Consider the following 14,422-nt stretch of genomic DNA (forward strand, 5'->3'; position numbering starts at 1 on the left):
ATTTTAAAAGTGAAAAAATGAAATATTTGAAAATGGTTACATGGCACACTAATTTATTATCTAGGTTAGTATATGACAGAACTGTAACAATGAGCTTATTCGATTAATCAAATGAAAGGAATTTAAACCGCAACAAGACCTTTTTAGGCAAAATTGACAAAAATCACTTGTTCCAGCGCCACAAATTCGGAATATTGTATTTTCTTTACTGGTCTGTGATATTAAACAAAATATCTTTGGGTTTTGGACCATCAGTCGTACAATCTGAATATGTCAGCTGGACTACGGAAACATGAGAGGCATTTTTATTATTTATTATTTAAGCTTTTAATCAAGAAAATAGCAGATTAGTAAATAGTGCGCATAATTGTTAGTTGTAGCCCTAATGTATAATATCTACATGTATTTAATTTATAGTCTATCACAACTGACAATAATCATAGATAGTTAATTTTCCCCTCCTTAAAAGGAATATCGTCATAAATCAACGCGAAAATAACTTCAACAGGCAGTCTACAATAACATAATCAATAACTTATCAATGTGATTAAAGAGTTTAAATTACTTATTTATCTTTACGTTTAACAAATGGAAATAATTTGCCACTAAAAATGCGACGTCTTAAAATTTAAATGTTTGGGCCCCATTTCCACCAAATGGCCTCTAGGGGTCAGTACTGATCATAGCAGCGCGACATTCCCGAGGCGAAGAAGAAGAACATGTTTCCCTGGCAGAGTCTCACAAAGTTGGTCAAGTTATTGCACAGTGCCGTTTTCTTGGCTTAAGATAACACATTATATATCTTAGCAGGTCGTATGAGTAGACATGGACCTGTAATAGAACGCAGCTACTGAATGAAACCAGTGAAAGGTATATAGACTACGCCTGCGCACTCACAGCAGAATATCGAGCCGCCCTTCCTCCCCGCCAACTTGCACCGCAGGGTCGGGCGGACGTCGACTCACAACAACCCCGAGTAGATTTGCTCACATAATTGAATATTTTTCGACATAAAATGGAGAGCCCACATCGCATCGACAACGGTAAGCCAAAGACAACTCAAACGTGTATGTCCCATCGAGAGTTATTAGGTTTTCTTTTGGATTGTGTGCGCCCGATTTTGAACATGGCGTACCCCGCTCTGAGATGGCGGTGGCTTTGTGCTACCGCGCTAACGTTAGCAGGCTGATGTGTGCGATAGCTATCGGAAGGAGCTTCACGTCAGCTAAGCTAGTTATTAGCTAGGTATGCTAGTTAATCCATAATTATATCTTATCGTAACAGAAATCATTTAACGTAACTAACTGTCGACCTAGCATTAACGTTAGTTAGCAACTGAAAATGAGCTCTGCAACGGATGACAGATGCTGCCTTCGTGGGCTTTAACTAAAGCTGCATAACGTTAACGTTAGCTACTAGTGGCTAAAAACAAAAATAAAACGGGAAACACAGCCAAGTCATTTTCTTAAATGAAATGCCAAAATGTATTGTCATATTAAAAAAAGTGTATCGCCCTTACCATTTCTGCAACTTGGGCATGTTAGCATAGAAAGTCACGACTACCGCAGCCATATTTATTACTCTGTTGGGGTGCTCAGCTGCGGTGAGTCGAAATTACGACACAGTTGCCAGGCCTTGAAGGCAACCAGGGACAGCTTTCAGGAGGTGGGAGGGTAAGATGGTGTGCCAGGGTAGCTGACCCGGGGCCACAGACCCACCAGGGACCCCAAAGGCCCGAGGTTCACATTCAGGAAGCTATTCTAGTATAATTGATAAAACAACTGCGAAATAATATTAAATAATTAGCAAACATTAAATTGTGGGTCGATGTTGTCACTTATTGATATATTTTGTTATTATATAGTGTACTAAACTCCTATTTGATATTATATGTTGTACTATTTTATGTCACCACATCTCACTTTATACTATATTGTATATTCCATACAATATTATTCTATGTTATGATAATATCTTGAACTGTTTTACATTATATCCTATAATACATTTCTATTTTAATACAGACAAACACCAAGTATCATATATTAGTCAGCTGTACACTATATATTCCAGACTTGTTAACTTTGCTGCAAATAGTCACATCCCTGTCACTTTTGCTTTTTAATCTTGTCTTTAATTGGTCTTGTAAACTTTCTATTTTTTTCGTTTTAGTCTTATTTTAGTTTTAGGTAGCAATTTGTATGTGTACTGTACTTGATTGACCCTGAATAAGGGCCAAAACAAAGGTTTATTTGCCGATTTGGAATTCCGTTAACTTGCTGATTCGTTTCATGAGTTCTTTGCTCAGTAAACTGTTAGTAAATACATACTTTTCCAAACCTAAGTTGATGTATTCAAATCACTTCTTCTGTTCAGTCAGAAGTCCAAAAGCAAAAGATATTTAAATTGTCATCACAAACTTTTTACTTGAATAAAATGATTAATTGATTACCAAAATAACTGATTAATATTCTGTCAATCGGCAAATTTATTCATTGAGTCCTACTGCTCATTTCCCACCAAGTGGATTAATCTGGCCATGAAAGACCTGTATCTTGTTGTATTTACAGTTATTTACTCTGCTAGACAAAGAAATGTATTTTAGCAACACCTGTGTGGTGACTTGTATGTGTTATTTGACGGCTAATATAAACATTGATTGACAATTTACATCTTGACATTGTAAAATATATTCCAGAGTTGCCTCTTCTGCTGCCGTCTCTTCGCCTCTTCATACCTCCTCTGCGCCTGGTTTCTGCAGCCATGTGGCAGGTCGTCCAGAGGGGGAATGTGCAGGACTATGGGCTGGTGGAGGAGTTCATCAGCACAGTTTCAGAAATTGTACCAGAACTTTTGAATGCAGATCAGAAAGCCCAACTCCTTTTGGGACTGAGAGCACGGGTAAGACTGCAAAGTAGTTTGATGGTTTTTATAAGGACATGCAGTGTGTAAAACTGCCATTTGGTTTTGCTTCTTGTAGACGTAAAAACATATTATTGTGTAGTCCCCTTGACTCACTTGGTAATGGTTATAAACATGCCAACATCACTTAAAAATTTACAGCATCTAAATAATAGAAGCTAAATTATTGCCTGGCAGATAGTAAAGGTGCAGTTGATGAGTTTAATATTTCTTTTACCTGCAAGGCACTGTATGTCTCATCTGTAAAGAGTTATTAATGTCATTTTACAATGCTGAGTCTTGTTAGTCTATTAGTTGAATAACATGTCCAGGTGTTGTACTGTCAGTTGCATTTACCCTGATGTGAAACCATTTGTTACAGGTGGTTCTTGAATTGTGTCGGGCCGAGCAGATAATTGACACAGAATCCATCGAGATGCACCTGGAGCGGATCAAGGCCCTTGTGTCCACTTGGGCAGCACAGGTTGGCTTCTTTTAAATGTAATTTGTTTTCCATCAAGTTATATATTTTTTTCTGCCTCATCTACATCCGTGGATATTTTTGTTCTAGCCATGTTTTGCAGAGGTTGAGTTTCCAGAATCAAACTTTGTGGATCAAGTTGAATTGCTGTTGAAAGACGCTGAAGAGAAGGAAAAGTTTTTCCAGGTTTGTTTTTTGTGTCTTTCAGTTTGTGTTATCAATCATGTCATTTATAGTCAATCTTGACTTCAACAGGATATTATGGAGATATTATGGATACTATGCAGTTTGTGTAGGGTATTTAAGCATTAATCTGTAAATGGTGATTATTTGTTTCAGGATGTTTTTCCTGTGGATTTTGGGCCTGACTATGACAGCGCTCTGCAGGTGCTAATGCTGGATTTCCTGTCCAGACTGGAGAAGTTTCTTCCAGTACCAGACATTCAGCAGGTACTGGAACCAGAGTGGAAAACTAAACCTTAGTGATCAGCAAAGTCATCTTTCTTTTAGCAGCCTGATCGACTTTAGGTATAAAAAGGAACCTGATGGTAGGCTGGAAGAATAACAGTGCACCTCACCAACATCAAAGGTTAATGAAATTAATTGAAACACTCCGCCTCAGGGTCATAATTCAGTCAAACCCAAAACTATTTTTAGATTCAGTGTGAATTACACTTCCAGAGGACGTCTATTGCAAATAAACATCTATAAATCAGCTTTTAGAAAAAAGACGCTTTATTTCTATGGAATTTGCCTGGGAATTATCAGATTTTTAAGTTTGTATATCTGTCTGTACATCCATGGATACAATGCAGACAGGAACTGCTAATGGCTTATTCAGCATACTTTTAATGCTGCAATTTTAACATTACTAAAGCTCAGAATGTCCCATCAACAAGGTTCTTATATTCCTGGAACATTAATTATCTTAACAGATATTTGTCATGTGTGTTTGTTTGTTCTTTTTGCATAAAAACAGTAAACATGTTAAGTACAACCAGATGGCAGTTCATACATCTGAAATTTACAATATGTGGAATGCCTGTCATGTAGTGATGCTGTTAAAAGCCCATAAATAAAGAGAGAAAAAAAACAAGCTAAAATGCCCAGGGTTCAGAGTTTGATGAGTGTGTGTCTTCAGCTCAATTTTCATGATCTTATTTTACTGTATATCTCTTCCCTAGACTGCGTCCATGCTCAGTGCTGTCCCATCCGCCCTGGAGGAGTGTGTGCACTCTGTTCCTGACCCACAGCACCTGAAAACTGTGCTCCTATACCACACGACACTTGGACATTTTGATTTATCTGGTGAGTCACACCTGTGCTGCATGCACACTATTATAACTTACTTTATTTTATTGAAACTCATTTAGGTTATCTCTTTTGCAGAAGAGATCTGAGTACATCAGGAAAAAAACAGAAATAAAACACACAGCAAAACACAACCATTCACAGATGATGAACAGTATTTACTGAGGCGGTTTTAGAGAAACACATAAGCCAAATAACTCTCCAAGCAGTCAATGCACATGAAGTTGTTACAGTGATGTAGAGACAAAGCTCAGTTAAAACTTTATGGATGAAAGATACTTTTGTTACAGATTAATAACTCACCACTCTGAAACTCTTGCTCCAGTCCATATTGCCAACCTGGTCGGCAACATGTAGCCTACAGCTGAATCAAAGCTGTTTACCGTCTTTTTGCTGACCCGCCCTTCTCTGCTTCTGATTGGCTAGTAGTCCTTAACTAGGAACTGCGCATGTGCAACTCCCAACAAAGTTCATTTATAGACGAGATGAATCACTCCGTAGCTAAAACGAAGCCTTCAACACACAGGCTGAAAAGAGGAGCTGCAGCAATGTGCAGTATGACAAAAAATATGGTGTTTTTGAAAAGTAAACCTGTTCTGGTGCAACCCCTAAATAAGATTTTGAACCTGAAAATTAGCATAATACCACCTCTTTAATTTTACTGAATGTAAAAATGTCACCACAAAGTAGGGTAGGCGTTCTTGCTCTGCATGAACAGAAGGCTGAAACGTGAGAGGACAGACTGTCCGTACGTGGATTCATGAAATTTTGCGGGCGAGGAAACACCTCGGCGAGTAGGAACATCGTTTCATTCAAGTGTGGTGTTTGGACTGTGATTGGACCGCTGGGTAAAAAACGTTTTTACCAGCTTTGGTGGACACGGATATACTTATAATTGTGTTCGTTGTTCGTATATGATATTAAAAGTGACACTGCTACCCAACCAGATTGAACAACCTCAACTTCAATGTCACTGTGTGCAGGGATGAAGGTTGAATTATGGATTCTTGAGAATAAAACACAAGTTTTGGGTTATGCAGAAAACGGAGTTTCTGGTTAGTGTTACAGTGTGAATATGTGCATCAACTGTTTTTAATTTAGTTTATATTTGCTTACCATAACGCTTATGGAATTCTTATTTTCCCCACAGATGATACTCAGACCATTCCTTCTTCCTTTGGGAATTGCATCCTTTCCTCGCTGTCCCTCCCTCAGCTGGAGAAGGTTGTAATTGACACAGAACAAATACAGTTACAACCTCCATCAGAGCCAATGCAAGGTTGTGTGACTGTCCAGGTGGAGGGTGAAACTGTGACACTTTTGGACTACATACAGATCGAACAGCCATCAAGTTTGGTTGAGCCTGATTATCCAGAAGAAAATGAAGTAAACGAGGAAGGAATGGCTGGAGACGAAACAAATGAGGATGCCAGTGACACCCTAAAGCCAGCAGCTTTTCAACCACTGAAACAAAGCAAAAGGCTCCAGTTAAAGAGGAAAGCTTTAAAAGAAAAGAAAGATTCGGCAGCTAAGAGGCAAAGAAAAAAATACCCCAATAATAAGACATGTCCTGTGTGTAATAAGATTTTCCTGCGAGCTGCAGCCATGAGACGACACTTGGAAACTCATTCTGCCAATCGGGATTTGAAATACAAGTGCGCCAACTGTGACAAACGATTCAGGGACCATTATGACATGAACCGACACAACATGCGCGTTCATGAAAAGGACGAGATGGTTAACAGCTCTAAAGAAGAGGACTCGGGAGATCCCAGCACTTCTGAGATGTCTGAAAACAAAAATTGCACTCTTTGTGGGAAGTATTTTGCCCGTCAAGTTGACATGGAGCGACACATGAAGTCCCACTCAGAGGACCGCCCATACAACTGTTCCTTCTGTGAGAAGAAATTTAAGAACCCTTACGTTTTAAAGAGACACCAGAAAGAGATTTGTAAGAGCAGAGAGCTGAAAGGGCCGAAGAGGAGAGAGACACAGCACTCAGATCCACAGCCACCGTCAGAGAGGTCGACAGAGGGCAAAGTCTGTCCCATCTGTAGCAGGATCCTACCGTGCACTGCGGACATCGCGAAGCATTTACGATCTCACACAGAAGAGCGTCCTTTCATTTGCATCACCTGTGAGAAAGGCTTCAAGTACAAGGACACATTGAAGAAGCACCAGATTATTCATGGTCACGAGGGGATCAGAGAGGAAGAGAGCAAGACGGTGGAACAGATTTTGGCTGAAGCTGACACTTGTAGTGATACAGGTAATAAAAGACAAACTAACCCGGATGCACCTGCAGACACGTCTGAGGAGTTGCCAACTGCACCTGTGAAAAAAGTAAATAAAAAAGGCCTTAAAGTATGCCCTGTCTGTTCTAGGGCTTTCGACAGTATCAAAACACTGAACAGGCACATACAATGTCACACAGAGGACCGGCCTTATCATTGCATCCACTGCAAGAAGCGTTTTAAACACATGCATGGGCTGAAAAGACACCAGATTTATGCCATTTGCCATAAGAAAATCGCCCGATTCTCATGGAAAAAGGAGCCAAGAGCAGGGCCCAGCCAAAGCGAAGTAGCCAGCGCTGACCCCCAACCTCTCAAAATACCTGTGTGGTGTTCAAACTGTGGAAAACACTTTGAATATCCGTCAGCTCTGAAGGAGCACCAAGAAAACGTTTGCAAAATGGAAGTGAGTGAAATCATGAAATGTGATGACTGTGGGAAAGAATTTAAGAGCATGACCATGCTCAAGGTGCACCAGAGGATTCACGATCCGCTCTACTGCAAAGAGTGCGGGAAGATACTCGCCAACGAGCCTGCTTTCGAGAGGCACAAACTCATGCACAGGCCGATGCAGTGCACGATGTGTGAAAAGAATTTTACTTTACTGAGGCGCTTGAGGGAACACTACGAGAAGCAGCACGACTTCACCGGACCGTATCCTTGCGCTCAGTGCGACAAAACCTTCATGCAGCTGTCCTACCTCGCAATTCACCAGAGAATCCACAAAGGAGAGTTTCCTTACATTTGCAACATGTGCCCAGAGAAGTTCAGGTCTTCCAACTGTCTGACGGTTCATCAGAGGAAACACACCGGGGAGAAACCCTTCCTGTGCTGGCAATGTGGAAAGTGTTACCGCTCGGCCTCGGAGCTCACGGTGCACATGGGAACCCACTCCGAGGAGAGACCCTGGGCCTGCACACAGTGCGACATGGCGTACCGCACAAAGCTGCAGCTGACGAACCACGTCGAACAAATCCACATTGGCGTCAGGTATCCCTGCAACAGCTGTGGGAAGCAGTTCATGAAGGAGACGTCCCTGAAGAGGCATGAGCTCATCCACACAGGTGAGAGGCCGCACCAGTGCACAGTGTGTGGTAAGACCTTCCTGACCGCCAACGAGCTCCGGCTCCACAACAGGTATCACACCGGGGAGCGCCCGTACAAGTGTGAAGAGTGTGGGAAAGCCTTCATTCAGTCGGGATATTTGAAGTCGCACATGCGCATCCACACAGGAGAGAAGCCATTTAAATGTGACATATGTGATAAAGGCTTCCGGTTGTCTTATCACATGAAGAAACACCGGCGGACTCACACTGGGAAGGCAAAGAGCTACATATGTGAAGAGTGTGGGTTAGCATTCCTCCATAAAAAGTCCCTTTGGGAACACTCGCTCAGTCACGATGTGAAAATCGAACAGTCATTCACCAATGAAGTTAGAATAGAATTTCAGTAGAAAGCATTGTATGTTCATGCAGGTTGTTTAAGTTCTGAGCTGGAAACACTCTTAATTTGTTCCTTATTTCTTATTTTGACCAATTTTTAATGTGGTGCTCTTTTCCCCCCATGTTGCTTTACTGTGTTGATTCACATGTACAATAAAGCATAATGATGATGTGTAAGGATGATGTATATGTTGAAAGACAATGAATCATTTATGCTTACAAAGCTTAAGAAATAAATCTATCTTGATGGTAATACATACTCCCTTTATTTTTATTTAAAGAAATAGTGCTGAAAAGGTTTGCCAGCGTATCGATTAGTGAAGTGACAGAAAATAGAAAAGAAATTGACAGCACTTTTAATGATAAATATATATTTTTTTAATTTTAAAATGTGAAGATTTGTTGCATCCCTTTTATATTTATTTAAATAGATTATCTTTAGAGTTTTGGACATGTTGGTTGGAAAAATACATTTTAGATGAGACCTTTGACTATTCTATTACTAATAGAATATTAGCTATAATAATTGATAGATAAATCCATAATAACATCATTTTAGCCGTAGTAAAACAAAACAAGTAAAATCGATATGGTCACTGAGTAAAGAAATGCTCTTTATATACATGGAAATTAAAACAAAACTGAAAATAACACTGATTCAGAGGTGAATTTGACACTTTCCTTCATTTTTACTCTTTCACTTAGAATCTTACAATGAAACATTAAAGATATGTGAATATGCAAATACTGTTCATTTCAAAAGTTTACCTATTAAACACAAGATGTCTCCTGCAGAGTACATTCTCTTCTATGTGCACCGGAGGATTTACGTTTCCACATCACACTTCTCTGTGTTGCATGAGTGGCCTCCACAGTAGTTGGGATATCATATAATCAACTTGTGCGTATTTGTGTTAAAGATTTCAGGTGAGCACAGAGAAACTTTCCCCCTTTAGCAGATGAATGTGAAAACAGCTGAGTTAAGTAACAACAAGAAAAACACATTTTTGCCCATAAATGTAATCTTTTGTTGCGACCTTACAAATTCATGTGCTGTGTTTAATTTATCCACCAGAGTGGGTCTAGTAATGCGCTCCAGTGTTTAGTTGGTAGTCTTCATCCAGAAGATGGCAGTATAGCAGTGATAATGAGCAGCAGGGCTCAGCAGCTGTACTTCAGGGTTAGGGAGAGTTGTCAGTATTGCCCCCTGCTGCCTCCGCTTGTGTTGGAGGTTCTTGACCCTGCAAGCCTCCTAAAACATAAATAACTGTGTCCATTTTTCATTTGCATTCCATATCTCGTTTCTCAGTATAGCACGCATAAAGACGTGTGTTTACAATGTAATTTGCTGGGAAGCTTGTTTTGTTTATGGAGCTTTTAACTTTATGCAGCATAAATGTCCCAATGATTGTTTATACAGGCTTACTGACTGCAAATCAATATTTATCCTTTGCTCTTCCTCACAAGCTGTGTCACCTGACTGTTTACTCAGCCTGAGTGACAGTTTAAACCACAGCAACAGCAGCTAGAGCAGCAGCTCTGCCCAATTTCAGAGAAACCGTTCTCATCTCTCAGAAAAATCAAAGGCCGACTGAGTCAGAGCCTCTCCAGAGTGTTGGGAGCAGATCACTTTTTAACCCAAAGCATATTGATTTATATGGAGCTGTAATTGCTTCAGTGTGTCCTGGATTATTCCCCCCGTAATTGAGGCCTGGCAGAGGTCTCTTTCCTAGACATAGCCTCCCCCGTGCCAGGTGGTGGGCAGAAGGGAGCACCGCACCCACTCCCCAGCCAGCCAGAGAGAGCCAGGGAGCAGTGGCCCTTACCCCCCAAAACCACTCCTCGTTGTGGGACAAGTAAACAGCACAAACAGTACACTTTCCTACATGATTTCAGATATCTCGCACAGGCCCTCATCCAGCCCTAATTGCAAAATGAAGCTGCACATTATGAGTAAAGCTGGATGGAACGGACAGTTTGCTGGGATATCGCTGACACTAAAAAGTCCTGATTTTGCATTTTTTGTGGGGATATTTGGCTCTCATCTGCAGTTTGTCTCTGTAGGATTAGTTGTGTTTACTGAAACCACATAGTAAGGCTGTAATTACCGTATATGCTATTGTTCAAGTATAGTTTCAAGTAGTATTGTGTTTATGTTTCTGACTCAGTGGAATATTCCTGGATTTTTTAATAGACAGAATGCTTGCACGCTCAAACAGGTTTTGAGATTACCGTGGTGTCACAAATACAGGGAGTAGACATGGGGTCGCCTTTAAAAACACAGCTACTAGGACATACAGTATGTCTTTGCAGTATCTGCCATGTGTTGCACCTGCAGTTGTTGGTCCCAACCTGAATCTGAGGGGTATCAAGATGCTTCTTTCTTTTGAAATACTGGAAACTTTAACCACCTTTAACCAATTAATTTCTTAGAACTCAAGGTCAAAACAGTCAAAATGTATTAATATAGCACCAAACCACCGCCGTTGACGAAAGTGCTGACATGAACAGGATTAAAATACCAGGTAAACAAAGACAAAAGTAAAACTTATAAAGGCCATGAACTTGTTAAGATGGGTCGCAAACAGACAGTGGTTTGTTTTAAGGGATCACAAGCCAAAAAGTTTGGGGATTACTGCTTTAAAGCTCCGCCAACCAATATTTTTATAATAATAATTCAAAGGACTATTCTAATGTGAAAGAGGTCGCTCATAGTAATGAACCAACAGAGAACAAACACACAATTCTGCAGCAAAGAGACAATTGTTTTGTCTCTTCTAGCTCATTTGTTTTTTTGGCACACTTACTGTAGGGTTCTTTCTATTCACTCATCACCTTCGTTTCCAGCTGCAGCAGGCAACGTTTTCTCACCAAAAAAGCTCTGATAAACCCAGGTACACTGCCTGCCCATCACTGGTGAACACAGCACAGCAAGATATTTTTCTTGGGAGTTGGTGGAGACCAAAAACAGAGCTAAGAATGAATATTGGACTTACATTCAATAGTCCAGAAGTTTTAAAACTCATCTTTCAAAGTAACTGGTTAAACTTGCAATAAGTGGTTTTGGCCTCTTACCACCGTGGAACAAATATTATCGCCTTATAAGTTGATATGGTGAACTTGTTAGCAACAGTTGCTTATTAACACATCTAGCAGTAACATTAGCATTGATTTGGAGTCGTGTTTCTGCCCACTTGGTTAGTGTAAGTCCATTATTCCCTTTTAGCTCATGCGGGCCAACTCCTGGGTGAAATTTCTGGCTCTTTACCTGCTGAATGCTCCACTTTGTTGACCAGTTAGTTGCTAACTGTGTGGTTTGGTGCAAAGCAAGTAGTATACAGCTTTTTATATACAGTCTGTGGTTTATCTGAGCCTTTTAGCTAAAAACAGTTGCTTGTCTGGAGCTAATTCTCTGTGGATTTGTCACTACGAGCAGCACCTTTTATATCACACATCACGTCATTTGATCCATTGTTTTGAAATAAAAACATTGAATAGTGCAGCATTACCTGATAATTTGAATCTGCATTCAATTAAATTAAAATTCCCTTTTTGGTCCACCTCACCATTGTATGTTCCTTATACAGAACAAGGCACAATCACATTAGCTTAATAGACTGGTAACAGAGAAACACAGTAAATAACAACCAGTGCCTCTGCAGTTTGGAGTCCACATTGGGAATGTGGCTCTATTGTTCTCAGTAATATGCATGGTTGCAGCCTCCAAGTTTAGTTTTCTAAGAAACTGATGTGAGAGCACACAATATGATGAAAATCTTGGAACTTCCAGCATGTTCAGCGTTTATAAACAGTTAAACTGTCCCGGACATATTTTTAAAAAAGTAGTTTTTGATCATCAACAGGCACCACGGAATTTCCTGTCCTTTTTTGCCAAAATACTGTGACCCCTGCGAGTTACTACGGAAACATAGCATATTAAAAACAAGCGCCCCATTTCTTGCTTTTGCTCCATGACGCACCTTTATTTCTTCCATATGAACAGTGTATGGCACAGCAGAGGGCTTAGATAACAATATCTGCTCTGAATGCATCGACAACAGTGCCACACACAAACTCGTGTGGTGTTCACCCGCACCACACCCTTTCAAACCACAAATCTTGGGAAAGTAACACACACAAAAAAATCACAAATTACCCCTACAATCACTTGCAATAGATACCCTACTTTCATTGTTTTTGCAAAGCTTTTTTTGTTTTAGTCAATTGATAAAAAAGGAAATATAACACAGAACCCACTGAGCTGGAAAAACACTCAGACTAATCAAGAGAATAGAGAAGGATTGCTCTCCTAATCAAGTGTGTGTACGTACGTGCATGAGCTTGCATGTGTGTGTGTGTGTGTGTCCTCAAGTGAACCTGTGTGTGTGCCCAGACATATCCCCAGCCTCACACATTCCCTCCCATCTTGGGTTCCAGCCCTGCAATCCCCACACACACAGCCCTCCATCCTCCCTCGGCACCGTGGTGTTCACGCAGGTTTTACAAAACCAAACGCTTTATCTCGTTTTTCATCCACTCTAATTCTTCCTCCGTCCGCTCACTTTCATCCTCTCGCATTCATTTGCATTCTGCACCGCTGTCTGTATCTGTGTATCCCTCTGACTCTGACTTTTGTTTGGCCGTATAGACCAGACGGGATGCTGTTAACGCTGCAAAAGGTGTCTGTCTTTGCATACTGCTTTTGGGCAATAAATTGTGGAAATGCATGGTAAATAAGTGAAGAAAAAGTGTGATTTTAAAATTCACTCCTGATCAAAATGCCTTGATGGACATTTTTTGCAGTGAACACATTCTCCTTCTTACACTAGAGGGGAGTGAAAATAAGCCTTTCCCTGGTCAATGAGTTCACTGGGGTGGACGTCTCCTTAGACAAGGCTGCGGGGGGGGGGGGGGGGGGGGGAAAAGAGACTCGGAGAAAGGGAGGGTGAGAGAGAAACCTGGCACCAAGACAGGTCAGAGCACTGGGCATTAGAGACGGCGAACAAGGGAAGGTCAGCCCCCCCCTTTTTTTGTCTTCCTACTACCGCATCAGCATAGTACAGCATAAGCCATCATCAATACTGCCAGACCACAGCTACAGTGAGATAACAGCACAGTATGTGATGAAGCATTTACATGCTAGATTGTGTGTGTGTGTGTGTGTGTGTGGTGGGTGGGTGTTATCTCAAGAGGCAGTGAAAGATGAGATAATTTACATCTAAGATCAGCTACTGACAGGGAGGCTTATGGGCATCATTGACCGACCACGTCCCTGATCTGATGCTAACAAGGTCATCCTCTGGTCTGAAAGCAGCTTTGTCAGAGGAGCATCATCATCATATTCCACAGTGTATCAGCAGCTTCTGACAGTGGCGCAGTCCACCGGGGGAGGCAAACGGAGACACTGCTGGGTGTACATCTTGTCTCCAAGCAGCAGCCCTGAGGGGAAGATAAATCACATTGAGGTCACAGGCCTGCATGTGGTCAGGTCTGCAATAAGGAGCTGAACTTTTGATTGCAGATATGCAATTTAATCCACCAACTGTCCATAAATTAATCATTTACTCTATCAAATGTCAAAAATAAGTTTAAAAAACACAACAGTCTGAAACAATACAATTTTTGGCATTTTTGCCTAAAAAAACTATGAATCTATTACCAGAATGGTTGCCAATTCATTTGTCAATCGACTAATTGTTTTAACTCTAATGTAAAGCTACAAGATATATAAAGACAGATCGATATCACGTCTTCCAGTATTTATGGCTTTTATCTCTTTCAAATGAAGCAAGGCCTACTATAAAGTTTCGTCATAGGTTTAATGGGACTATGACCTGTGAGAAGTTCACACAGGATATTTCTCTTTGTTCTGGAATTATTAAATCAGTGAGTCTTCATTCGAATCATTATGACACAACAATCCAGGATTTCACAACAAAAATGTTAAGTTCAACATATTCTGATAAAAAAATCAACTTCATTTCAGCAATGTT

General features: G+C 40.6%; 1 protein-coding gene across 1 annotated transcript; it reads left to right on the forward strand.

Annotated features, from left to right (window-relative positions):
• The first annotated feature begins 712 nt into the window (after positions 1 to 712).
• LOC119918209 (zinc finger protein 14-like) lies at positions 713 to 8,682 on the forward strand. The gene is made up of 7 exons (XM_038738827.1): positions 713 to 1,043; positions 2,699 to 2,901; positions 3,284 to 3,385; positions 3,473 to 3,568; positions 3,722 to 3,832; positions 4,567 to 4,690; positions 5,844 to 8,682. Exons 1-7 carry the CDS (start codon positions 1,016 to 1,018, stop codon positions 8,438 to 8,440), a joined length of 3,261 nt encoding a protein of 1,086 aa, XP_038594755.1. The 5' UTR covers positions 713 to 1,015; the 3' UTR covers positions 8,441 to 8,682.
• Positions 8,683 to 14,422: the final 5,740 nt, after the last annotated feature.

The sequence above is a fragment of the Micropterus salmoides genome, unplaced genomic scaffold (genome assembly GCF_014851395.1).
Source record: "Micropterus salmoides isolate LMB-PRFRI ecotype aquatic unplaced genomic scaffold, ASM1485139v1 Ms_hic_scaffold_23, whole genome shotgun sequence".
Taxonomy (NCBI): Eukaryota; Metazoa; Chordata; class Actinopteri; order Centrarchiformes; family Centrarchidae; genus Micropterus; species Micropterus salmoides.

Excerpts from the sequence above, each read along its gene's own strand:
- LOC119918209 (XM_038738827.1), top strand. The coding sequence starts at position 1,016 with ATGGAGAGCCCACATCGCATCGACAACG. Across the intron at positions 3,386-3,472 it reads TGTCCACTTGGGCAGCACAG|CCATGTTTTGCAGAGGTTGA; the intron begins GTTGGCTTCTTT and ends TTTTTGTTCTAG. Across the intron at positions 3,569-3,721 it reads AGAAGGAAAAGTTTTTCCAG|GATGTTTTTCCTGTGGATTT; the intron begins GTTTGTTTTTTG and ends TATTTGTTTCAG.